The 27,783-nt window shown below is 41.6% G+C and overlaps 1 protein-coding gene across 1 annotated transcript; it reads right to left on the bottom strand.

Annotated features, from left to right (window-relative positions):
* Positions 1 to 379: 379 nt before the first annotated feature.
* Positions 380 to 25,900, bottom strand: LOC142101979 (RLA class II histocompatibility antigen, DP alpha-1 chain-like). The gene is made up of 5 exons (XM_075186472.1): positions 25,747 to 25,900; positions 13,311 to 13,556; positions 8,893 to 9,177; positions 2,697 to 2,850; positions 380 to 1,271 (listed from the first exon to the last, which is right to left on the bottom strand). The coding sequence occupies exons 1-4, from the start codon at positions 25,835 to 25,837 to the stop codon at positions 2,705 to 2,707; spliced, it is 768 nt and encodes a 255-aa protein (XP_075042573.1). The 5' UTR covers positions 25,838 to 25,900; the 3' UTR covers positions 380 to 1,271; positions 2,697 to 2,704.
* Between the last annotated feature and the right edge of the window lie 1,883 nt (positions 25,901 to 27,783).

Here is a 27,783-nt window from a genome sequence, read left to right as displayed (position 1 = left end):
AAAAGTGAAGATGTTGCAACCAATCAGATTCTAGCTATCATTTTGTAGAATGTACTAAATAAATGATAGTTAGAACCTGATTGGTTTTTCAGACCCGCCAGAAAACTCTTAGCTTGGTATATTTACCCCTTGGTGTTGGAAATTGCAGGTACACGTTGGGTATTACTGAGTTAATGTGTCGGGTACAGCGACTGCATGCTGATATGTGTTAAGCGCTGTTAGCACATGTGTGTACTGTTGGCACAAATCTACCTCTTAAAAATGTTGTACATCAAGATCTGCTCAGCAACAAGTTGTTTCTTTCTATCTTTTAGAAAACTTTGTCCAACCTGCCTTAATGTTTGCTTTAAACAAATATGTAAATCTACAAATAAACCAATACTCTCAGAAAATGATTTATTAGATTCTTGTACATTAATATATGTACAGTATTATAAAGCAGTTACAAACAGACAGCATTTAACAGAAAAAAAAAGTTTACTTAGTAGAGGCAGAGACACAGCCATAATCTCATTGCAGTGACCCAAATTGCATTGTACCTTATAGAACTGACAAACATTGCAACATTTACAAAGCCACTAGGAGATATTAATGCAAATTTTAATTTGACTGGATTTATATCACCATTTATATATTTATTTACAGGGTGCTCCATAAGTGTGGATACACCCTGTTAAAACGGAAATGAGTAAAGAGATATTAATCCATTGCCTACACTTCAAGATGGCCGCCATACTGGCCACAAACCCAAAAAGTTTTCCTCCACACCCAGATCATCATATGTGTAGACACTGGATTAATATTTCCTTACTCATTTCCATTTTAAAAAGGTGTTTCCACACTTATGGACCACCCTATATATGAGATATGTGTATAGTGATGAATTGGTGAGTTAAATTCATAGTTGCCTACTCTTCCGGAATGTCCGGGAGACTCCTGGATTTATATAGATAATGCACTGAGATGTGTCATCAAAAGTGAAGCTGCATTTAAGGATATTTTCTAGAAAAGTTATTCTGAGGTGTATTCTGAGATTTCTTCTTTTTGGAATCTGTATTTTCAAAGCAAATATGGAAACGATAACTGTAACACAACAGTTCTCTGACCATACAATATGTGATCAGAAATAGGCGCAGAGTCAGGTTTTCCGCACAGAAGGGAGGCAGCAAGGATCCACGTTTTTAATAATTGGATCTCAAACAATGAAAATTAGCTAATTTGTGATTATTTTAGCAGTATGGAAAATGCAGTCCAGAAGCATCGAGGATTATCTGAAACAGAAATGAGATACATCATACACTTTCCATAATACTATACAAAGTACAGGTTCAAAACATCTGCATTACTGTCCTATGCTTTCTAAACTCGGAACAAGACAAAACTATGTTTATGAGCAGAGATGGACCAAACTATTCTGCTGCCTTAGGGGGAAAACCAAAATGGTGGCACCCTTGTTATCTGTTAGATAAACATATGTAGTATGTTTAGACAGGGTTTCTATGTGTGTGTTTTTTGCTTTTTTCAGGACAGTTCCCTCTTTTTCCCAACAAATCTGTAACCCAAAATTAATTTTCCCATAATTCTGACACATAAACTAACAGTATCATTGGAATAGGTTGTTATAACTGTTATGTTATTTGCCATCCAAAAGGACGTATGAGGTAGATTTTTTAAGGCCTGAACAAACTTCAAACCACGTGGATGTTCCAAATTCTCATTGTAAAATGATGGTAGCCCTAAATTTAGTCAACATAAGAGCTGGACAAAGCAAGATCGCTATAGCAACTAACAAAGGCACTCTGGCAATTGGAGCATATACCCCTTTTGGGCAGCCTCCTTCCAATTGGGCAATAGGCTATCAGTATCTAAGATGGAGGCACAGGCTGACAATGAGTATGAATGTGAAACAGACCGATAATATGTGTCATAGGCTTGCAGTACATGCAATAGGGGCACAGTCTGGTAAAATGCGTGATGATATATTTTATTTGGGGTAAATATATGCTGCCCATTTTTAGGATGATAACTGTCTCTTAATTTTTGGAGAAATATGTCCAGGCTTGGTCTACACTACTAAAGACAAATATTTTAATTTTAAGGACCACTCCAACTCAAAATGAATACATTGTTCAGCGTTAACCTGACTTTCCACTGTAGCTCTGGTAAAAATTAAAGTATTATATCCCATCTCATTACAGACAGCGGAAACTCCTCCCACATCTTTAGAATAGTGTCATTGAACTACTGAGATATCATTGCCCGTGTATATATCACCCAAGCCACATCATACATTTTTGCAATACAAGTCTTCTAAGCTGTCAGTCACTGTGTGTCTGCTCTGGTAGAGAAGCTCCTCCCTCCTAACATAGCAACATGCTGTAGAGGAGTGAAAGAGAGCACCGAGGACAGAGTTAGTTACATATAAACACTCCAGTTATCTTCTGTATATCATCCAGCTCAGTAAAACACAGTCTTTTATATATATTAATGTAGAATAGTGGTTTTACTTGCACTTTAACTAACAGTAAATCTTATGAACAGACTTGGGCCTCTATATGGCCACGGAACACGTCAATGACTTATAATATTGTAATTTACAGTAGGGGTACATTATCCCATATATAACTTATTCTATCATTCTATATATGTGAATAGTATGTTACAGTCACATAGAATGAAACTGGTTTATATCATACCTATAAAGTCAGTGACCTCTTCCCTGGGTCATGTTCTTCTTTCCTTTACAAATCAGTGCAATACCAGCAATGATCCCAATGATCCCGAAAGCCAGACCGAGGCCACATACAATGTTCTCAGACATCTCTGAATCATGATGGGGGACCTCAGGTCCTGTAATAAGTGACCACAGCAAAAATGTTAATGAGGGACAAAAATAAAAATAAAATATAAAGTTCAGAACAAAAGCTGCAAAATGCAAACCACAGTCAAACTCAGATTTAAATCATCAGCATTATATATTTATACAGCGCCACTAATTCCACAGCACTGTACAGACCATATTTGTCACTCACACCAGTCTCTGCCCCATTGGAACTTATAGTCTAAATTCCCTAACACACACACAGACATATACACACACACACACACAGACATATACACACACACACAGACATATACACACACACACACACACACACACACGCAGACATATACACACACACAGACATATACACACACAGACAGACAGACATATATATACACACACACACACACACACACACACACACACACAGACATATACACACACACACACACACACACACACACACACACACACATATACACACACACACACACACACACATATACACATACAGACTAGGGTTAATTTTGTCAGCAGCCAATTTACTTACCAGTATGTTTTTGAGCACCTGGAGGAAACACACACAAACATGGGGAGACTATACAGACTCCACAAAGATAAGGCCAAGGTCAGGAATCGAACTCAGGACCCCAGTACTGAGGCACAAGGGGGGATGTTTAGGAAAGGGTGAAGTGTTTACATAAAATCACAGAGCCGCTATTTGCCTGTTAAGGAAATTGTCCTGTACTATTCACAAACATCAATCAGGATATCGCTGTTTTCCTCTTTTGACCTAATACTGCATCAAAGTCAATTCTTTAGATAACTTTGGGCTTTTTGTTTCACTTTTAATTTGAAAAGCATCAATGTGTCTCCTGTGCAGCTTTTATAACTACGGTTTTCCCTGAAACATTTCATTGGATCTGGGAAAATAAGAGTAACTGTAGTCAAATGAGACATTTACAAAAGTAAACGTAGGAAATAATTTCCTTTCTGATGGCTCTTTATTGTTCATTTTGTAATGTATTGTTTTAAATGTAATACATTCTATATTATTGTTAGTCTTGTCTAATGTTTACTGTTGCCCTGGTTTCCTCTTGGTTTATGCTGCAGAAAACTGACTGCACCAAAAAGTCAGTATTGTAATTATAAAAGCAGGATCTAGATGACACTATTACATCAGATAGATTAGAAGTGGTAAGTAGAACTTGTTCTGTCTTGGGCACAGAGATTTGCTAAATTTTAAGCCTGTCCCCTGTACACCATGTCCCAACCTTATCTCACCATACTATAGAGGTGGCACTATGCCATTGTCCATATATACAAGAAAAGGAGATGGGGATAATTAGATAATTACACCATCATTGTACAATCACGCTGACTGCTGTATTATTAGACACACTACAAAGCCATTGCAATTATTTTTATATTATATTTTTCCCTTCCCTTCTCCTTTAAAAGCTGATTCTGTGCAACCTCTCTAACTTGTCTGGCTCCTGCCCCTGGTGCTCACTCCTAGTTATACCTTCGTATACAGATATTTTACATAGTAATGCACTCTGAGTCAGTACTGTAACACTGTGTAAGGATAGATTAAGAATCTAGGCGCACTTGCGAAACTGGAGACCAAACCTGATTTCACATTGAGCCTCTGCTATTATCTGCTTAGTTAGCGACCTCCTAGATGAGCAGTGCAGGAAGATCACAGCTGTTCTCTACTATACACTTGGTACAAAGTTGTGTTTAAGCAATATGCATTGCTCAGATTGGTGATCAAACGTTATCTTCTGGAGATCTCGTCAGGGGATTTACATTCTGTAGTCTCCATTGGAAATCAGTTAGATCCCCAACACTACACTTTTGCACTTTCTTAAATATTGCATTCTATTTATATAGTGTGTTCTCTTGAAATTTAGTAAATACATCTCTTCCTATAATGGATTTCCAGTGTAATGATCCCAGTGGATTGAATCCGCTACTCATCAGGATGGCCACTGTCTTGATCTTGTTTTCTCTAGACTATGCTCAGTTTCTCATTTCCTCAACACTCCTTTCCTCCTCTCGGATCATCACCTTATTAGCTACTCGCTCACCCCCAGTTCTTTACTCTTCCTAGTGTCAAACTCTTCCAAGCCTCCTCACAACCGCAGGAATTTCAACTCTTGATTTTCAACAGTTTTCCACCTCTCTCCAACACCTTCTCTCCCCAATTTCTACATTCTCCTCCCCTGAACGGGCAGTACCCCATTTTCACCAAACCCTAGCAACTGCCCTGGATCAAGTGGCTCCAGCGACACTACATACTTCACGTAGAATTCGTTGCCAACTGTGGCACACTACAGTAACACGAACTATAAAAAAACTTCCTCGTAAAGCAGAACGTCACTGGCGTAAATCTTGTACCTCTAATGATTTCATCACATATACTGATATCTACCACTCCTATAGAAATGCTCTGGACACTGCTAAACAAACCTACTTCCAATTTCTCATCTATGCTCAGGCTTCTAACCCCAAACGCCTCTTTAACACACTTAAATCTCTTCTGAATCCTCCTGCCCCAAATCCTCCAACTACCATCAGTGCACGGGATCTTGCTTCCTATTTCAAGGACAAAATTGATAAGATCAGACTTGAAATGATATCATCTCCCTTGACAAGCAATCAACTCAATTCCTTTGTAGCACCCTCTAACACTCTCTCTTCATTTGATCCCACAAATGAAGAGGAAGTTTATACTCTCTTCTCATCTTCCTACTCTACCTCCTGTCCTCTTGATCCCATTCCCTCATAAATTGGCATGTCCCTGTCTCATGGGCAGCACAGTGGCCTAGTGGTTAGCACATCTGCCTCACAGCACTGGGGTCATGAGTTCAATTCCCAACCATGGCCTTATCTGTGTGGAGTTTGTATGTTCTCCCTGTGTTTGCGTGGGTTTCCTCCGGGTGCTCCGGTTTCCTCCCACACTCCAAAAACATACTGGTAGGTTAATTGGCTGAAATCAAATTGACCCTAGTCTCTCCCTCTCTGTCTGTGTGTGAGTGTGTGTCTATAGTAGGGAATTTAGACTGTAAGCTCCAATGGGGCAGGGACTGATGTGAATGAGTTCTCTGTACAGCGCTGCGGAATTAGTGGCGCTATATAAATAAATGATGATGATGATGATGATGATGATGTGCTCATTCCCCCTCTAACTAAAATCTGTAATCTATCTCTTTCTAATGGTATTGTTCCATCCCTATTCAAGCATGCAGTAATTACTCCCATTTTAAAAAAACAGAATTCTGACCCTAACTCTCTCGTAAATTACCGCCCCATCTCTCAGCTCCCATGCCCCTCCAAGCTTCTCCAGAGAATTGCCTACACTCGCCTCACACACTTTCTTACAGCAAACAACCTATTGGATCCTCTTCAGTCAGGCTTACGCTCTCAACACTCCACAGAGACTGCGCTGACCAAGGTTGTCAATGATGTGATCACAGCAAAAAATAATAACCATTACTCTCTTCTAAATCTCCTGGATCTCTCTGCTGCATTTGACACTGTTGACCACTCTTTCCTCATACAAACGCTACAATCCCTAGGTCTTGAAGGCACTGTCCTATCCTGGTTATCATCCTACCTATCTAATCGCTCTTTCAGTGTTCATTTCTCTGGATCAACCTCTGCTCCACTTCCTTTATCAGTTGGAGTACCACAAGGCTCAGTCCTAGGTCCTCTGCTATTCTCTATCTACACCACTTCTCTTGGAAAACTAATAAGCTCCTTTGGATTTCAGTATCATTTCTATGCGGATGATACACAAATCTATCTATCCTCACCTGATCTTTCACCATCTGTGTGTCTCGCGTTACTGACTGTCTTTCTGTCATTTCATCTTGGATGTCTTCTCGCCAACTCAAACTCAATCTTTCAAAAACTGAATTAATAATATTCCCACCCAAAAACAGAAGCTTCCTGTCTGACATTTCTATTTCTGTTGATAACATGACCATAAATCCCACCCCGCAAGCTCGTTGCCTAGGTGTAATCCTAGATTCACAACTGTCGTTTATTCCCCACATCAACTCTATATCTAAATCATGTTACATACACCTAAAGAACATTTCCAGAATACGCAAATATCTGACACAAGACACAGCAAAAACATTAATTCATGCACTCATCATCTCCCGCATCGACTATTGCAATTCCCTCCTTACAGGTCTTCCCAAAGTCAGACTTGAACCCCTACAATCTAATTTGCACGCAGCGGCTAGATTGATTTTCCTTGCAAACCGTTATTCCTCTGCTGAGCCACTCTGTCAGTCTCTACATTGGCTGCCTGTATTTTAACGAATCCAATATAAAATTCTTCTACTATAAGGTGTCGAAGTCGTATAATTGGATGAAAGAAAGTATATTAATTAATATTGTTTCACCGTGCGATTGCATTCAGTACGCCACATGTCATGACGCAATCGCACAATAAATAACGCACGCATACACTCACACATTCACTTATATATAGTTCATATTTATTAAGGTTCCAATCCACATTCATTTATTAGTAAAATGTATTAGATTGTTTATTTATGCATATATAATACTGTAGTAAAGGTATTTAGGGTTCAGGTGTTTTAAAAAGTAAAGAGTTTGGTCCCATATTTAAGCTTATTTCACCAGCATTAACTCGGTGTGGACAGAATAGCGATCGCATCTAGCGATCGCAAGATACAAGCAATATGAGATTAATGCTCAAAAATACTTTTGTGTGGGTCAGTTTGAACTGGTCATTCAGAGTCAAATCATATGAACAATGTGGTGGGGGAAGTTTCCCCTCACCCTTTGTAAGGATCAAAAGAACTGACCTATAACTTGCAAGGAACTGGAATATCATCAACCCGGGACCAATGAAGACCTCACCAAGTGTTATCTGTACAGGATATACAAGCATCCTGGCTTTTGTTCTAGCTATCTTTGATTCTGGCAATGTGAGATCATGGCTGCATTCATTGAACCTGGGTAAACCCTATAAGGAAGATGTAATGTATTTTGTGTTTTATATTTTCCTGCTTTAATGTAATATCTTTAATATATATCATGTATCAGCTATATTGTACTGTATTTTACTTGTTTATGGAACTGCTAAACCTTTTCTTGCTTTTTGCTAAATAAATTGCTTGTGCTTTGGAACACATAGGGGCATATTCAATTGTTAGAATATCCCGCCGTGTTAAAACTATTACCGTTATAACGGGAGCTGTGAGCTGAAATTCAGCTAGTAAACTACCGTAATAACGGTTTTTACGCGCACTATTATTACGGTAATAGAGTGCAGAGTGCGAGATTTTCGGCGATTCCGCCGACCATTGAATATGCCCCATAAATCGCTTAGACAATGCTGATTGGAAAACGATGAAATAACTTTAATAAAGGCCATCAACAAAATTGCTCCGACATACATTTCCTCACTTGTCTCAAACTATCTCCCTACTCGACACCTCCGTTCTGCACAAGATCTACGTCTCTCTTCCACTCTCATCACATCCTCCCATTCTCGGTTAAAGGATTTTTTCCAGGCTGCACCCATTTTGGGAAATTCCCTCCCTCGCACAGTAAGACTTTCCTCTAGTCTTCAAACGTTCACTGAAAACCGACCTCTTCAGACAAGGTTATGATATTCCTCAACCACCATCTTAATTTCCCTAGGTTACCCTATTACCATCCTTTACACAGCTGACACAAGACAACAACCCTCTGACCAACATTTCCACACACACAGCCCACTCAATACTTTTACCTTTGCATTCTAGCTGGTCTATTGTGCAATATGATGTAGCACATGCCCTTGTGTTTCAAACTCCCATTGTCCTATAGATGGTAAGCTTGCGAGCAGGGTTCTCTTACCTCTCTGTCTGTATGTATTACCCAGTATTACCCAGTATTGTCTTATTAATGTTTGTTCCCAATTGTAAAGCGCTACGGAATTTGCTGGCGCTATATAAATAAATGTTGATGATGATGATGCTAATTACATAGAGTTCCATTCATATGATCTGTACAGATATAGTAATTGTTTTACTTACTCCAGAACTTGTTGGTGGGGTTGACTGACAGCCCGGCATGCTCCACAGAACAGGTATACACATCTCCCTGTTTCGGGATCTCTGCCAAGTACAGGAATTTACTGAAGGAGCCATCTGGTGCAGGGTAGAAGTCGGTCTCTGACACTCCAGCCGTCACAGGCTGATTATTCTTCAGCCAACTCATCTTAATAACCGGGGGAAAGAACTTTGTGGTAAGACAGATCAATGTACTAGGTTCCCCAAGAATGACGGGTTCCTTTGTGAATACATATATGTCAGGGGCAACTGCAGGAAAAAAGATCACATTATTATGACCTAAACTATTATTCTCCGATAGTGCATCAATAGTATCTATTATTAGAAAAATAGTTTTAAGTGAATGTCCTACTTTTGTGAACTTTTCACCTCCTTCAGTACATCTAATAGTATTAAGGATACATTTTGATAAGAGATGTTCTTGACTTGACCCTTCTGCTTAGTTTGATAGATACATTCTCTATCACAGTGTACCCAGAGCTGTAGACTGTTGATCCACATAGGAAAGACTTATGTGTTGTCCTCTGAACATGTCTGGTCCCCACCACTGCATATTCTACCTGATATAGCAATTCATACCACAAATTCAAATTGTGTGGTGGTTTGGGCTGGACATATGCAGATGATACCTATCTATTGTGTAGAAACATTGTATATTTACTCTGCTGGAGAATGTATCTAACCAACTCATCAAAATAGACAGGGGGTTCTGTAAGCAAAAATGATCTTTTCCGGTCTATTGGGTGTAATAAATGCAAAGGTGGACATAGCTTGTACAGAAGGAGCCCAACTGTATCTAACTTCTATTCCTTAGCCCATTATCTGTAAGATATATACATTATTAATAGATTTGCTGCAACATGTTTGCTTCATTCTCAGCTTTCATTACCATACTAAGCTGCACACTCCCAGTTCACATTTGGTTGCTCCTGGTTAGATCTCTGTCTGGACTCAGTGTGCTGGAATGGACTGTACCTTCTCATTCAGAGTAATCACTGGTGTCAATGTGCAAGCTAAGCAAACACAATACATCCGGACCAATCACACTAGGAGTCCACTCATAATGCATTCTGGGAGCTCAAATCTCCACACACTAACTTTGTAAGCAGCGTAGTAAGTGGTAAAAAGCAGGAACTGTGCTATATGTCTTAAAAAGTAGGTTAATCATACTTACCAACTTTCTGCGATTGCCTTCCAGGAGCTAGCGTGCGGGGGGGGGCTCCAAAATCATGTCATGACGCAAACGCGTCATTTTACAGTGGGTGGCGGGCCAAATGCCCGATTCCCAGAGAGTCACGGTATTTTGGCCCTAATTCTGCAGACGCGGGAGATTGCCATACTCTCCTGGTAGTCCGTGAGACTCACCCGAAATGTGGGAGTCTCCCGGACATTCCGGGAGAGTTGGCGAGTAGGAGGTTAATTCTGAATAAAGGACTAAACGCACACAATACCTTGAACAGATGGTTCAATAATATACATTATAAAGGCAGGTAATCACAGTAATTTCTGGACCATGCAGGATATTTCTGTGCTTTGTGTGACTTGGTAATATGAAATAAGCTCATATTATGATATTGTTAATCTCTGCACTTTTCATAGGAATGTATGAGGTTTAGACTGTTCTCCGGTAATCAGAGAACTGCTGATGAGAAGCATCTTTGATCTGCATCTAATTAACATCTTAAGCTATATCTCACTTGCTGATTTGCTTTGTTGTGCTTGTCTTGGAAATAAAGGCTGAGATAAGACTACAATCTGAAGATCTTCTGATACACCTTATGTTAGGAGATGGTCCCAGGTATCCAGGTGTTTAACTCACCTTGGGGGTAAATGTATGAAACTTAAAATGGAACTTTTTAATAAAGGCAAAACTCACCGAGATTTGCTTGTAGTAAAATTGCCGTTTTAAATATGGCCACCAAACTCGCAGAAAATCTGCAATTTGACAAATTCTTCAATACAATAATTAAAGAACAATTCAGGCACTGTATATATCCTGTTCAGGTTAAACATAAAATATATATCAATTCTTATAATCATATGGTGAGAGGTTCCTTGATGGTTCTTCTCCAGTTCCTCATACGTAGTAGGAGGATTTATGAAAAACAAAAAAAAAACACTAATAGTGTGATTTTATATGCACCTGTTAGGGTTATGATTTATAATAAATAACTATAAATGTGACAATAAGTTTTATGAATAGTTCTTGTGGACTTTCCAAAAGGTGACCCAAAAAAAATAAAAAATAAATTCACTTATTAATCCTTTCAGGCTTGCTGGTCCCTAGTGCCACACTTCTTACTAGAAATTTCGTTTTTGTAGTCGCAATTAGCAAGAATCTTGTGTTTCTTCTCTCTTCTATTGTCCTCTGATACTCCTTAGATCGATATTCTCATCACGTGTTATGCATTTATAAAGAGAAGAAAATACATCTAATGTAATCCAACTTCAAATTTTTTACAAAAACTTTAATTTTCCCAAACAGTCACATATTAAAAAACACATTGAAACATAAAGCATTGGTTTGTACGGTCACTCCTACCAGAATGGATCTCTGAACAACAGCAGTGGTTAAGTGATGTTTCCAAACAAATATCCTGGGATTATAAACACACTGTGAAAGTCCTGAGTTCATAGAGATGTTTTACATCAGAGAGGAGGTCTGTATTCAGCAATCTTACTCTTCACAGACTTATACTGAGATCTATCACCAACATGTCAAAAGACTCTCAGTACCTTAACTTCCTATTTAAACAAAATCCACCCAATCACAGGTGATTAGGAACATGGAACATCTGTGATGTTTAACCCATTCATTATTTGGCTAAACTGAAATAAATACAACCACTGAACATTCAATAAATATAAAAAAAAACAATGTTCATAAGTTAATAGAAATATAAAAAATAGATGATAAAAAAGATAGTTGTAAAAAGTAAAAAAACTAAATTCCATCAAAACATTTGTCCACATAATTCATTTCTCATATACTAACCTACTAAGCTTTTATGTAATCTCATTAGTATTGTTATAATTTTATCCTTATTCCAAATTAAACGGATTCTTGATGGTATAGTTGTCTGATACCGGAAATGTGTAATTACCATTTGGGACACACATGGAACGCATAAAAAAACACAATATAAATAAAATCCTACTCTCCAAGGCTAAATAGGTAAAAATAATATCGCTATAAAATTTTCTTTATAAAGTCAAAATTCACGTACTAATATAATTCCTGCAAATACTATGATAGACCGGAGCCAGAAATAAGTCATTTCCGAGTGGAACGCACTTGGAACACATGGGATTTCCTCTTTGCACCAGGTGCTATGGGATGCATAGGACTTCCCATTTATGCAGGGTTCTATTGTAAATCAGGAATGCTTGGAAGCATGAAGTTCCTTATCAGTGTGAACTTCTATGAGGCAAATCAGCAAGTTAGATACAGCTTAAGATGTTCATTAGATGCAGATCAAAGATGTTTCTCATCAGCAGTTCTCTGATTACTGGAGAACAGTCTAAACATCATACATTCCTATGCAAAGTGCAGAGATTAACAAAATCAAAGAAGTATTCTGCACTGTCCAGAACTTACTGTGATTTCATGTCTATACAATGTATATTATTGAACCATCTGTTCAAGGTATTGTGTGCATTTAGTCCTTTATTCAGAATGACCCTAGTTTTTAGAACATATTGCACAGTTCCTGCTTTTTACCACTTACCAGTTACTACGCTGCTCACAAAGTTAGTATGTGGAGATTTGAGCTCCCAGAATTTTTTTCTGTTTTTCGTATATCCTTCTACTACGTATAAGAATAAGTGGAGGAGAACCATCAAGGATCCTCTCACCATACGAATATAAGTATTGATATATATTTTCTTTTCTGTTTAACCTGAATAGGATATATACAGAACAGAATTGTTCTTTAATTATTGTATTGAAGTGTTTGTTTGTAAATTAGTGTGTGTTTTATATCAGAACGGTTTGGGCAGCAGTTGATCTTTGGAGCACAGTGAGAACTTTTTTTTTTTTTAGAATTTAACAAATCTGCAGTTTAATAAATTTACCCCTTAGAGTCTTCCAAATGCCTAAATAGTAAAAGAAAGGTGCAAGGAAAACAAGAAAAAATATTGCCTATACTTCCTTACTGCTGCTTACTCATCCTTACTATATATATATAAATTGTGTGATCAGACGCACTCTGTGTAACATTGGGATGATAAACATGAACCACTGACAGCCAATATACCAGCATATATCAGCATCTGTAGATGAAAAGGAAAGCGCTGTGGAAACTAGCAACAAGAACCCTCCATATACATTTATTACAACCACTTGTGTCATTCACGCACACTGTACAATAAGACTTTCTTACCATATGTTGCTTTTGTGTTATTTGACCGTGCTTTCCAAATGTCAAGATTATATTTCATCACAGCAAGCTCTGGCAATGCTGCAGCTGCCTCAAAACTGGTAAATTCTCCAAACTCTGGGAGTCTCCATCTGGTCTGTTTCTCTGCCAAATCCACATAAAACATCTCATCCTTGTCCATCTGAAACATGTACTCCCCTGTTGGCTCCAGTGTCTGGACGAAGTCTGATGACGTTAACACATTGCTCACTGCAGAAGAGACAGATAATACCATTAAGTATAAGTACACTGTAACTATTACAGCATCTAAAGGGAATCAGTCATATTTTACATAAAATACTTGTGTTACACAGGGCCGGATTAACCATAGGGCTAACTGGGCTACAGCCCAGGGGCCTATGGCATCCAAGAGGCCCTTGAAAGTGCTCACAGATGTTCCATGTTCCTAATCACCTGTGATTGATCGGTCGAGGGCGGGGGCGCCCCCGGCGCGATCAGTGCTGCTGAGCACTTTCACTGCGGTCCTTCCCCGGCGCGCTGTAGTCTCCTTACTGAGGAGATCCCGTGAGTCTCACTCTCACGAGATCTCCTCAGTAAAGAGCGAACAGCACGCCGGGGAAGGAGGTAAGTGACAGGGCGGGCAGCTCGGATCAAGGGAGGGGGGACCCTCACGGGGGAATGGAGGCCCCCTTAGCCCAGGGGCCTCCATTCCCTTAATCCGGCACTGGTGTTACACAGGACCTAGTACAGTGGATCCCAATTCTTCTCAATTCCATGCATCCTTAGGGTCTCCAGATTTATTTTTGAAGGCACCCTTAAGCCAAAATAATTATCATGTAGCCCCCTGCCTTGCTTACCCAGCTTATCACCAGCCTTGGCCGCGGCACCCCAGGGAGCTGCGCGCACAGTTTGGGAACTGCTGGCCTAGTGTATTATGTAAGTACAAAAATGTATCCCTCCCTCTGCTTTATAGAAGAAATGTGTGTTATGTATGAAAATATGAGCTATCCCTTATTCTGCACAGTAGTCACTCCCGGGAGCTAAACTCAAGCCCCAACATTCACCCAGGAGATGCTCCATTTGGTCAGGTGATTATTATGTTAATCAGCACATCTAAATTGTTGTCTTTTTTTTACTACAGGCAGTGCCGGATTTAGACCTCACGGGGCCCTAGGCAAGATACTGGTTTGCCCCCCAATCCCCCCCCCCCCTCCCTGAAACAATCCATAGCACTCTATTTTTTTAGCACAGCATATACTCCTATAGTTAAGTAGAAGGGTAAGCCGCACATCACGCTGCTCTTCCTGCATCACACTGCGGCCCCTCATTATTGTCCCTCTCATCACACTGTGCCCTCCTTTATCATTACACTGCATTTAATAAATAGACCCGAATTTTTGGGCAAAAATCCCGGAACCAGCATCTACCCGTTGTTGTAGATGGTGGGGGCGGGGCTAATCGCGTCATCGTGGCCCTGCCCCCTGCTACGATTGGCCTGAATTTCCTAAGATTGACAGGGGCGGAGCCTAACGGCGCATCACACGTGGCCATGCCCCCTCGACTGACCCCCTCCCGGACAGCTGGTCTCAAAAGTAGGTAAGTATGATATAAATACATTGGCCCCTCACACACACATAATATATATACACTGGCCCCTCACACACACATAATATATATACACTGGCCCCTCATACACACATATTATATGTACACTGGTCACACACACACACACACACACACACACACACACATAATATATACATAATATAACATAATTTTATTTATCTTTCTATTGCCCTTTTTCCTTCTCTTCTTTTATTGTTCTTCTTATCTTGCTTTCTGCTTTCTTCTACGTCGCGCTGCTTCTGCTCCTCGCCGAATCCTCACAGAAAATTACGCCCAGCGTGATGTCATCACGCCTGACGTCGTTTTCATTGAGCATTCAGTTGGAGAGGAGAGGAGACTGCCGGGAGCCGTGCTGTCATGTGACTTTTTTTTTCTCCCCCCTCTCTTATCTCGGTCGCACCGCGATATTATTCAACATGTCGGCGGACAGAGGGGGATGGCAGGCGGAGGGGAGCGCCCCTCCGCCTTGCCTATCCCTCTCACCGTCGGCTCTGGGGACCCCTAGGCCCTAGGCAGTTGCCTAGGTTGCTTAGCTGTAAATCCGCCCATGACTACAGGCCGTTTATAGCCTGTAAGAAAAAATTGATAAAATATATAACAATTTGTATTAAAACATATATCTCCAAAGTGAACATAAGGAATTGTACCAGACTTCACTATTTATATATATATATTTATTTTTCCTTTTTTGAGATTCACTGATTCAAGACTTTTCTGGAAACATTGGATTGGAACATACACTCACTTCCTATTGTGAACACTGTTTTCCTGATTAATTACTTTTTTGTTATATTGTATTTCTGTTTTCTTATATAGTGTTTAGCGCCACTGCTAGAAATTATTTTCCCTTTGTATTTTACATAGAAAAGTATTGTATTTTCCCTATTTCTAGCAAGGCAGCTTTCCAGTAGTATAAGCACCTAGGGATACTACACTGTAGGGCTTGTCACTGTTCTGTGAGCTTTCGGGTAGGAAGTGCTCTCCTGGCATACACCGAACCTAGATTCATCCATCAGACTGCCAGATGGTGAAGCGTGATTTGTCACTCCAGAGATCGTGTTTCCATTACTCCAGAATCCAGTTCAGGAATTGCAAACATTATATACAGAAAGAGAAAAAAACAGTGGAGCTCTTAAAGAAGCAGCAGAGAAAGACCAATACATTGCTGTTTTAAAACAAAAGTTTGTCATGATTCAGCAAGAGGTGCACACACAGCAAGAGAGTCTATAAAGGAACTTGTGGAGTACAAGTTAGATAGGCTTCATCTGGCTGTAGAGCGTGATAAGCTTGTACGATTGCTCCATGAAGAAAATACTGTCTTCTAGATACACTGAGGAACGTGACCAAGCGGTGGCCTTGACATCTTCTCAGAGGGGTTTGATGAACACCAAGGATGAGAGCATCCAAGTGGGTAAACCAAGAGGGAAGTGCCTAAATCTGATCACTGCTAATCTAGGTTCAGCTGTAAGGCTGTCTGACCGAAGGTGTTTTGAATGCGGAGAGCGTGGGTACCATAAAGACCGGTGCACTAGACCTTGGTGAGCAAATCCAACCGGACATGGCGGCAACTGATTCACCAGTCGGAAGCCCGGTCTTAAAGGATCTGCCAAAAACACCACAACAACTGGACCCCTATCTTTGGGAGCAATCATACCGGATGTTATGGCTAGCAGCTATTGACATAAGCTTCTAGAACAGGTGACAGAGGTCTTCGTCCTTAGCAGCCGCCTTTCTCGTAGAGCTTGTTACACTCACAGGTACTTGGATGCCCCCAGGACTTAACCCTTAGCCTAGTGAAAGCTTATATACAATACTGCAGCAAGTGTTAGGAGGCGGTAGCAAAGACAAGAGAGGATGGTCAAGAGCAGGCTGGGGTAACGTGTCCGTCATGGCAGCGAGCAGGGATATCCAAATAACAGAGCCAAGGTCAGGACATACAGACTTCAAGCAGTATCCAGAAAAAAGCCAAGGGTCAACAACGGGAATCTAACAGCAGGAACAAAGTATCCATAGGATAGGGAGCAGGGCAGCAACTGAGAGTCTCAAATGCTATAACTGGCAGGGAGGCTAAGTGCTCTCTGCCTTAAATACTGGCATGGACCAATGGGGACTCAGCAGCACTGGTGTACAATTAGCCACTGAAGTCAATTAATGGCTTATTTATATTTGCGCACGCGCCAGGCTGCCCTTCATGCCAGGATGCAGCGCTTCACTGAAAGAGCGTCTCGCCCATTGCCTAGGTGACAGCTGGGACAAAGAGGAAGTGGCGTCCCAGTCATCATGGCGACGGCCGGAACATGGCCCTAATGTAAACAATGAGCTGCTGCGGCTTGGGACACCGCCACGGCACACAACGGAATAGTAACCTGGGGGTTACGGTAAAACTTTTATGGAACCCTAAACAGTCGAAATCAGCATTGTCTGGTGACGTCGCAGATATGCCCACTTGCCTGTTGGTGAGGGTATAGACTGGTCTAAGTATCCAGAACTATTGAGTGTGCCAGACTTTGCACAGGACAAGAGAAAGGATGTGACTTTACAGCATGTGTTCAAGTTGCCTCGTAAAATATTGGAGATATTGCAAGACCTGTCAACTTGGCAGGCTGTATACCAACTTATGTGGTCAAAAGTATTATTTCGAGTGATTACTGTGAAGGAGAGGAAAGTAAAACAATTGGTAGTTCCACAGGTTCATGTACCCCTAGTGTTGGAAGCTGCACACACTCAGGTGAGTGGCGGACACAACACAGGTAAACCTGCTACACAGGTTTACTGGTCTGGAGTCTACTGAGCCGTAAAAAGGTTTTATGGGGCTTGTCCTTGTGAGGATACCGGGGTTAGAACCAAGGCTCACTAGATACCCTGTCCTCTAGGTTCACAGGTCACACAAGTAAGGAGACAGGAAAGAAATAATAATCCCTTTTATTAAACAAAGTGCACACACTTAGTAAAATACAACAGTGCTCCCCAAGGAAAAACTTGTTCCCCCACCAAATATATCAAGTGTCAGAAAATCACCAGTGCAAGTAAAAACTCCCCAACAAAGTCCCCAGCAGGTTACCTCCAAGCACAGAGTCCTAGCAGGCCCAAACTCCTGGTAATAAAATCCACAGTTGACAAGTGGGCCAGGGTTTCTGATCCTTAAGGTGGGTCTGTGTATCTTGTTGATCCCAGCCGCTCGGCCAACTCTCCACAAGCTTGGTGGGACCCTGGGTATTAGTCTCCCTACCGATGTAATCCCACCAATTCCCCAGAATCTGCGAGTGTCTCCCGATGGAGTGGTAACAGAATCAGTCCTAGAGGTACACTGTCCGATCTCTGTCAAAAAACTCCTGCTTCAAGCATTCCTTTAAGGCCCTGCGAGAATACGGTTACTCTCAAACAGTCCACGTTCTCGCTGTCTCAAGATTCTCCAACAATACCCCCCTCCCCCAGACAGCTCCTTTTTTGTCTCTTCTCACAAGACATCTGATCCTGGCCACCTCCCTGGGTCAACCCCCCACTCATTGTCCTCTTGTGATTGTTGGTGTGAAGAGTTTGGGTGGTAACAGGGGTGGAAATAGAGCATGACATCAGTGGTCTCCCCCCTGCGGTTATGGTGCCATTCAGACTGTGTTGCAGAGTTGCTAGAACAATAGTTAGCACACAGGGAGAGACCCCCTCCTAATTTTAGATAAGGTCCTGACCCTCCTCTTTTTAACCTCTTCCACTAGTTTTTGATGTCACAGGGTCCACAGTTGATTCACACTTCCTGTGAGCTGCCTCCCCCCTCCCTCTCTGGACACCACAGCAATAACAGATCTGGCCACCGGGCAGCATTTATTAACAGAGTAGGCCATGGTTGTTCAATTGGCCCACTGAGGACAGACCAGGTTGGAACGATATTTTCAATATAAGGCCCGGGTCTGTCACAGTCCTGAATGCCAGAAAGCCTGTCCCACTGTCGCAGTACAGCCACTGTTAGAAAGAGCTCATAAGCGTCTTTTTACAAAAATAAGGGGCTATGAGAGGAGAGGAAAGGAGGACAGGCTGTTACAGAACAGGGTTCTCAGATGACATGAAAATAAGGTCCCTGTTAGTACGCTGGTAGGCGTGATTGTGAGGACATTTAAAAAGGCAATAGAACCTTCCTAGTCCTGTGCCTTAAAAAGTCAGCTGGACAAAAAAAGCGCAAGATTTTCGGCGTTTCCACCGACAATTGAAATTGCCCCATAAGGTCACATCACAATGTCTGTACCAAAAAATATTTTATCAAATAAATAAGCAACACATAATAATACTATAATCAATTGTGTACATATGTGCTTTTAATGTGTTTTGTTTTGTTTTTATGTTAAATAAATAAATCAGGATGTTCTTTATGTGTATGGACACACAATGCATTTGTATAATCACTCTTACTTGCATATACATATTTTTTGCTATCTAGTGGTGGCTGGTCGCTTCTGGTTGACTGATTGCGATATCTCCTCTGAGGCTGTCGGGTCTTTTCTTCATTGATTGTGCAAATGTTTTAGGATTTTTTGTGTGTATATTTGAAGAGAATTTGTGTTACTTTCATTCATTGAAAGTTATATCTGCTACATTCTCTGAAGCCTAATAGTAGATGCTTTTATCGGTATGAAAACAAATGTCTACAAACAGGGCCGGACTGGGACTAAAAATCAGCCCTGGCATTTAAAGCACACAGGCCCACCTCTGTTGAAAAAAATGTGTGCGACAGTGCAGTGGCGGTGCCGCAAAGGGCGTAGCTACATTATGTTGGGGGCGTGGTCAAAATGGTGCGTTGATACATACATTATAATAAAACATTACATTTATCAGACCCTCCCCATCCACATTACGCCACCCCCCCAGATACATTATGACACCCCCAGCCCACTGTACTTATCTATGCTTCTGATGCTGCTGACATTCCTGTAGAGTGAGCAGGGAAGCTCTTAGTTTCACGAGATTAATAAATCTCATGAGACTTAGAGCTCCTCGGCTTGCTCTGCAGGCTGTGTCCTGGGCGGAACTGGGAGCACAAATTCCTCCTGCTGACCAGAACTGGATTAAGGCTCGGGGGCCCGGCACTTAAGTCATAGGGGCTCCTATAATGTAATTTGGCTATTAGACAAATTTTTGACAAATACACAGGCAATACTGTGTGCACTACTGTTAGGTGCACGCAGTTCTGCCTTAACAAGCAGTACAGTGTGAAGTAGGACATATCTCCCAACTGTTCTTGTAGTCAGACCAAATCCTGACTAAGCGGGACAGTCACCCACCAAATTCAGAACAGTTGGCAGACTGTCCTGGTCTCTCCTACCTGTCTTGTCATGGTCACCACTTGTGGCTGCTGGTGTCTTTAGATCAGTTGCTGCTTGTCTGGATCCTGGAATGTTGGATGCCCTATTAGGAGAAAAAGTACATGAGTAAATGAAATTTAGCCCTGGTGTTAAATCAATATAGCATCCACGTTTTAAAATTAGGCCTCACTGCAGTCACTCATTAAAATACTAGTATTCACATTTGATAAATAAATCTATTTCCCTCCAACTAGCCCTGACATTAAATAGCATTCCCATTTAATAAATAAAAATATTTTCCTCTCTCCAAACAACCCCAGCAAGAAATTAAATAGCATTTAAGTTTAATAAATATATCCATTTCCTACAACCACCCCAGGCATTAAATAACTCATAATCACATTTAATAAATAGACCTCATTTTCCACACACAGCCCCACATTCAATTAATAGCTCCCAAACTACCCCAGCATTAAATTAAAAATCCAATCACCCCATCTTAAATTGATAGGCCCCACTATTAAATTGCCCCTCCATCCCCCCACAAATTGAATAGCACCCAATAATTAGCCCCTACCTGCAATTCACCATTAGATTAACCAGCCTACCTCCCACATTATATTAAGACCCCCCCATCCACACATTATAGTCATACACCGATCCCCCCCCCCACACACACACATTATAGTCGTACGCCGGCCCACACACACACACACACACACACACACACACACACACATTATGGTCATACACTGACCCCCCCACACACACATTATGGTCATACACTGACCCCCCCCACACACACATTATGGTCATACACCGGCCCCCACACACACACACATTATGGTCATACACCGGCCCCCCCACACACACACACACACACACATTATGGTCATACCCTGTCACACACAAAACATACTATATTTTCACTGTCACACACGTACACACTATAATCATACCCTGTCACACACACATACTTTACATACCCTGGCACCCACATACTTTACATACCCTGGCACCCACATACTTAACATACCCTGGCACCCACATACTTTACATACCCTGGCACCCACATACTTTACATAATCTGGCACCCACATACTTTACATACCCTGGCACCCACATACTTTACATACCCTGGCACCCACATACTTTAAAATACCCTGGCACCCACATACTTTACATAATCTGGCACATAAACTACCCCCCCTCCCTCCTTACCTTGTGCGCTCCGCGGCGCGCTGTGCAGTCTTTCCTATCACATGGGACGGCACCTATCACGTGGTGCGCGTCCCATGTGACATCGCCAGATCCATTGATAGGAGAGGAGGGGAGAAGAGGACGCGCGGCCACCAGGAAGTAAGTATACAGCCGGCCCCATTTCTCAGCGCACAGACTGTCATGCAAGAATTCTGGCATGACAGTCTGTGCGCTGAGCGATGGGGCCGGCCAGCTAGCAACCGGCCCATCTGATCATCGGCCCTTCTGGCATTTGCCAGAAGTGCCAGATGGCCAGTCCGGCCCTGTCTACAAAGCTTTATTGTGCTTATGACCTGGTTTTGTGCATATATATATATATATATATATATATATATATATATGGGTGTAGGTAGATCTGGCATAAGCCTGGTGTATATACTACCTGGCATGTGGACGACAGTTGGAGTGAGCTGTACACTGGCTCAGCTCTTAGCCCAAGCTTCCACTTTTCCTTATTCTCACAAATTTAAAGCGTTGGATATTTCTGAATACTGTTGGAAAATATCACAGTGGCGCTGAGGATCAACTATACACCAAAAACAAGGCTGTTTTAGTACCTACTGAACTACCATTTCTGTTCAGCTGCTGGAACCACAGAGCTCAACTGTCATTGTGTCTCAACATCTGTTCAGCTGCTTGCTGAGCTCAATTGTGATTGCTGTTGTCATCTCTGTTTGGCTGCTGGATCTTCTGCACCCAACTGTCAGCATCCTGGACCTTATCGTGTCAAAGCTGCAGAAACTGCCTTTATTAACCCCAGCCAGGGGGCGGTAAATTATCCTTCATCTCCTTCATTGCCCTGCACAATTTGGATAATGTTTTCCTTCCCACTCTCTCATTATCTACTCCAGCTAACACACATTAATACACATTAATTCACATCTCTTAAATCTCTCCATCATGCACCTACTCAAAATACACATTCACTTCCTCCACAATTCTCCCCAAACTCCACTTCTCTATCCATCATCCTATTTCTGCCTCCCTATTATTATTTCCTCTTCACTATCTCCCTCCTCCCTAGTCTGTACACATGAACTGTTTTGTTTCTTGCACCCACCCAACTCACCAGCCTACATAGACAGTGTGTGGGACCGGGCCACACTACCAAGATAACATCTCCCACTGGCCTGTCAATCTGCAGGGATCTCACAGACTGTCACCCCAGGACCAGTTCTTAAATTGCGCCCAGCAGACTGGGAAGAGCTTATTGCGGACACATAGGGGAGTAAGAAGGATGGGACAGGAAGTGAGGAACAGCTGGAAGCCCTGATACATAACAGAAACGTGGAAGAGGTTAATTTCAGGAAGGACTGTTTGTTATCCAAGATCTGGAGGTAGGGAAGGATAAGTATTACCCTTTGTATTCCACATGACTGGCCCAAACATTGTAGCAGGGACACAGCAGGGGAGCCACTGTGGAAGGCCAGATCATCTCCACTCCCACTCCAATCCTCTGGCCCAGCACCCATCAGTGTCTAAGAAGGAGAGACCAAGAGGTTTGCCTGTGGAGGGAAATACACTGTGGGAAATTGACCATGAATATAAGGAGTCACTCCAGGGGTGGAGAGGGTATTCATTCTGAGAATTGATTCCTGGAAGGTGTGGGGCTGACTGGTGTTGAGTTTCTGTTCTCTACCAGCGACCCAGTGATCATCGCTGTCCTGTACCTGTGGAAGCAGGCTGTTGCTCCATCTTGGGACCTGTAACCATCTCCATCCATCGGGAGATACTCGCTAGGTTCTAGGTAAAATTGGGGTTAAAGTTTATATTTTGTCCACAGAAACTACCTTTGTATTTTACACTTTATTTATTAAGTTGCTATTGAACTGTTTAAATATTTTTAGAAACCAAAACAGCTTTCTTTGTCTATTAATCGAGTGCTGTTTGCCTCTGGGACAAATACTTGGTCTGGATGATGCAGGGATTGAGGCACACTGAGGTGTTTCTTATATATAAGAACCTACTCTATTTTGCAAGTTTGTTAGTCTAAGCTGTTACGCTGACAGTCAGTACACAAACCCACAGAGCTAGATGGTGGAGGTCTTCACCTTTAGCAGCCGCCTTTCCCATAGAGCTTAATATGCTCACTGGTACTCAGATGCCCCCAGGACTTATCTCCAGATGTAGTGTGAGTTTGTGATACCAAACCGTAGCGGCAGGCCAGGAGACAGCGTAGATGGCAGTGAATGGTCAGACGAAAGTCAAGGTCAGGGGTCACTAGCAAGCAGGATAATCAGGGAACACACCAAAGGTCAGGGTCACGAGCAAGATAGTGAGGTCCAAGGCACAGGCAAAACTAATCAGGGTTACAGGCAAAGAGGGAAAATTCAAGGTACAGGCAGGGGTCATACACAGCAAAGACAATCCAGAAGGTAATTTCACCAACAGCACAGGAGCAGGTAGCAGGCAGAAACTGGAAGCTATAACCGGCAGGGAGGCTAAGCCCTCCCTGCCTTAAATACTGACTGTGGCCAATCTGAGCCTAGCTCTGACAATCACCCCCAGGCTATGCCTAATTAAATAAGGACCTTAATTATCCCACAGGCTAGTGGGTTACCTGCGCACGTGCCCTGCTGTCTCCTGTTGCCGGGACGCGGCGCTCACTATTACAGCGTCCCGACCGTTGCCTAGGCAACGGTCAGGACGAGACCCAGAAGTGACGTCCCGGTCGCCATAGCGACGGCCGGGCCGCAGGTGAGAGAGTTGCGGCGGCTGGGCACCTCCGCGGCTCGTAACATAAGCACCATGCATGCTGGTGGAGGCATTTTAAATCACACAAGAGATTCTGGGAGAGAACAACAACCAGGGTGCAATGAACTAACTAGATGGACAATTTTGCTGGACATTGGGCCTACAGCTATTTGTGACCTAGAGCAAAACGAGGCTATACTAAATTATGATGGGAAAGGAACTGTAGTAATTATGTGTTAAACAGGGATGGGAAATGTATCGGTACCATGATACCGCCTTATTGTTACACCCTTATGCCCATCCTTATTTTACAGTATTAGAAAGCTGCTGAACACGTCTTCACCTCTTATTTGCACAAAATACCATTAAGAAAGGAAAAGGATGAACCTTATAATAAGGAAACATTGGGGAACATGACTAGGGAAATAAATTAGAAGATAGAAGATCTATGTAAAAATAATGTGTTGGACTAGAGTTCTTTTAAGAGTTACAGATGTGCAAGAAATCTTGATTTACAGTGATTTAGTATTTCTAAGTATATGTGTTATAATATGTATTAATTAAATAGTTTTCTACAATTCTGGAATGTTTGAGAGTCTCGCAGATTAAAGGGAGACCTCTTGAACTCCTGAGAGAACAGGCTACTCTTCTGGAGAGGGCTTACCCGCAAGATGGACAATGACAAGAATTGCTTCAACAATTCCCAATCAGTAAACATCTAGTGGTAAGGCTTACTAAGGTGGGCGGGCCTTAATAAGCCCCACCCATTAGCTCTTTTCCTACCTCGCCTGAGGCATCTCCCAGACATAAAGCTGAGAAAGTAGGCAATTATGATTAACAAGTATTGGTGCTGGCAGTTTAATTTTGAAATATTCTGCACCTCACTAGGGAGGTTAATAAACAAATCTTAATTATTAACAACAAAAGGCAATGTCCTGTAAAAGAACAATTATGAGGTTCTGAATAGTACGTATATGTGTATAGTTTAATATATTATTTTGCAGCAAAAAATATACAGGGGGCATGATGGAGCACTATAGTTTAATCCTCTGTTATTATTGAATAACAAAATATTTATTTTCAATTTCCAATGTGAGATCCATTTTACAATGCAAATGTGCAGAGACTCAAGCAATCTTATATAAGTGAGTATATGAACAATACACTGAGTAAAAATCACACCAGAATGCAACATGTTAAAGTTTTAAGAGCGATACATGTGCCTTGGTGGGGTTTTCTACATACAAAAATATATATATATATATTAGAAATAATATCCTCAAATTCAAAGTTTGATTTCTGTAACAGTCATGACTTTAACTTGTCTGATGCTCATATTATGAGAATGCTAAATTAACTCTTAAGTATATGTCCAGATAGTATTACAGGTTACACTTGTAATCTGATAGAATATTTAAGCAAAATGTTGAAGATCAATGTCCTTACTGATAAACATAAATCTCTCTGAGTATATCAGCCCCCTCTGTAACGCAGATGATATAGCAAAAATATTTTTCTTTGTCACCTATCCCCCATTAATTTATAAGATGATTTATGCTTCCACTTACCTTCAACAGATGGACTGATGTTTAGGAACAATACACATATCAGGTATAAGTAGCCCAGGTGGAGGTGCTGTCTTTGAGACATATTGTCCATATAACACAGCGGCACAACTAGTCCACAGAACTTCTAATAAACGTCTGAGCTTTACAGAGACACACAGACAACTTTGGAAACATAATACTGAGTTGTTCAAGAGTATTTGGCCAATAGGAATATTTGTAGCACATGACACATCAGTTACTGGGTAGACTGCTCCCGAATAGAGCATACAAAGAAGGTTTTACTTGATTCATAGGGAAACACAACAGAATTCATCATCATCATCATCATTTATTTATATAGCACCAGCAAATTCTGTAGCGCTTTACAATTGGGAACAAACATTAATAAAATAATACTGGGTAATACATACAGACAGAGAGGTAAGAGGGCCCTGCTCGCAAGCTTACAATCTATGAGAATTAAGGTCCAAGAAGTTGTTTATGACAGTGGCAAATAGTACTACACGGGGGTACTTAGCAAACGAGTAGGTCGCTTTTTTTAACTAAAATGTTAGGGTTTTCAAAAATAGTGCTTAGGTAAAATTTAAATGTAAAAAAAAAAATGAGCGGTAGGATGAAAAAGATAACAGGGGAGGGGGTGAACACTCCAGGTGTTGTGAAACTACAAGTCTCAGCATGGTTTGCCAGCATATAGCCAACCAATAGCTGGCAGGTATGCTGGGACATGTAGTTTCACAACACTTGGAGAGCCACAGGTTGGCCAGTCCTGCTCCACATCATAGATAATTCAGGCAATGTTAGACATGAGGGCCTAGCTAACAAACAATTATGGAGCTCCCAATCATCTTACTTAAGTTGGGTACACACTGCAGTAATTTCATGCAAATTTCTAGGTGTTCACTCAACAATCATTCTAGAATATTCCCCTCCATATAAGAGTGATCGGTAAACCAACAAGCAGTCAGTTGACAGTTGAGCTGTTGGCGTTGTATTTGTGCTGATCTAAGGATGGTAAACTGTTTGCATGAGCAGCAAAGCGGATATAATAAGTACCCTGGTTTCATGTGGTTGTGGGATAGTCGGGCGAAGCAATATCATTGGAAAAAAGTGACATGGCCTTCAAGAGAAAACATGGCTGTAAGTGCAGCGAACATCATTAACGAGCCATTGGTTGACAGGGAAAAAAATCATTCTCCCACCACTCCATATCAAGCTGGGACTAATGAAACAATTTGTGACAAAGATGGTGATTGCTTCAAGTACATTTATAGATTGTTCCCTGGACTAAGTGTGGAAAAACTAAAAGCTGAAATCTTTGATGGCCTCAAATTCATAAACTTATCAAGGATTCTAATTTCACAAAATTTATGGATGGCGTTGAAGCTTCTGCCTGGTGCAGTTATGGCTCAGTTGTCAAGAACTTCTTTGGTAACCACAAAGCAGACAATTATGAGGAACTAGTGCAAAACAAGCTGACAATAAGCTCAATGCATGTCCTGACAGCCAAGGCCTGCTGGGACCAATAGTCCAGTAGTTCCACATAGTAAAGCAATATAAAATAACTAAACACACAATGTACTAAAATAAAAATAAAGAGTCCGCAATTCTCTCTTTACCATCTTTATTTTACTTCTAAATCCTTTGGGGTTTTATTTTCTTCCATCCTCGAGTAATCCAAGGGTTAAACATTTTCTTTTAAAAACCCTGATGACGGAGGTCTTACTCCTAGTGCAGTTGTGATACGCATGAATGAGAAGGAGCCAGGGGCGGGCTGGCCCGGGCCGCTCAGTCAGACCGCTATTAAGGCGGGGGGGTAGGCCGGCCGGCCGCCCCCCGGATGCAATATACCACATTTTCCCCGGCATCCCATGTCATCAGATGCGGCCGCGTCAGCGCACAGGCAGCCGCATCACATGACGCGGCCGCATCCCATGTCATGGGATGCGGCCGCCTGTGTGCCCGCTGGGCTTCCCTCTCCCAGCCTGCGCCTTGAAGGAGCCTATCTGCGAATAACCAATCAAAGCAGCTTGCCTCTGA

The sequence above is a fragment of the Mixophyes fleayi genome, chromosome 9 (assembly GCF_038048845.1).
Source record: "Mixophyes fleayi isolate aMixFle1 chromosome 9, aMixFle1.hap1, whole genome shotgun sequence".
Lineage (NCBI taxonomy): Eukaryota > Metazoa > Chordata > Amphibia > Anura > Limnodynastidae > Mixophyes > Mixophyes fleayi.
The sequence above is the reverse complement of the archived record's forward strand: the minus strand, read 5'-3'. Positions and strand labels throughout refer to the sequence as shown.

What these genes read in the sequence shown, in the direction of transcription:
- LOC142101979 (XM_075186472.1), bottom strand. Translation starts at nt 25,837, where the DNA reads ATGGACAATATGTCTCAAAGACAGCACCTCCACCTGGGCTACTTATAC. An exon ending in CATCAGTCCATCTGTTGAAG is followed by an intron (nt 13,557 to 25,746) that starts GTAAGTGGAAGC and finishes TCTCTTCTGCAG; the next exon opens with TGAGCAATGTGTTAACGTCA. An exon ending in TAACACAAAAGCAACATATG is followed by an intron (nt 9,178 to 13,310) that starts GTAAGAAAGTCT and finishes TTTTTCCTGCAG; the next exon opens with TTGCCCCTGACATATATGTA.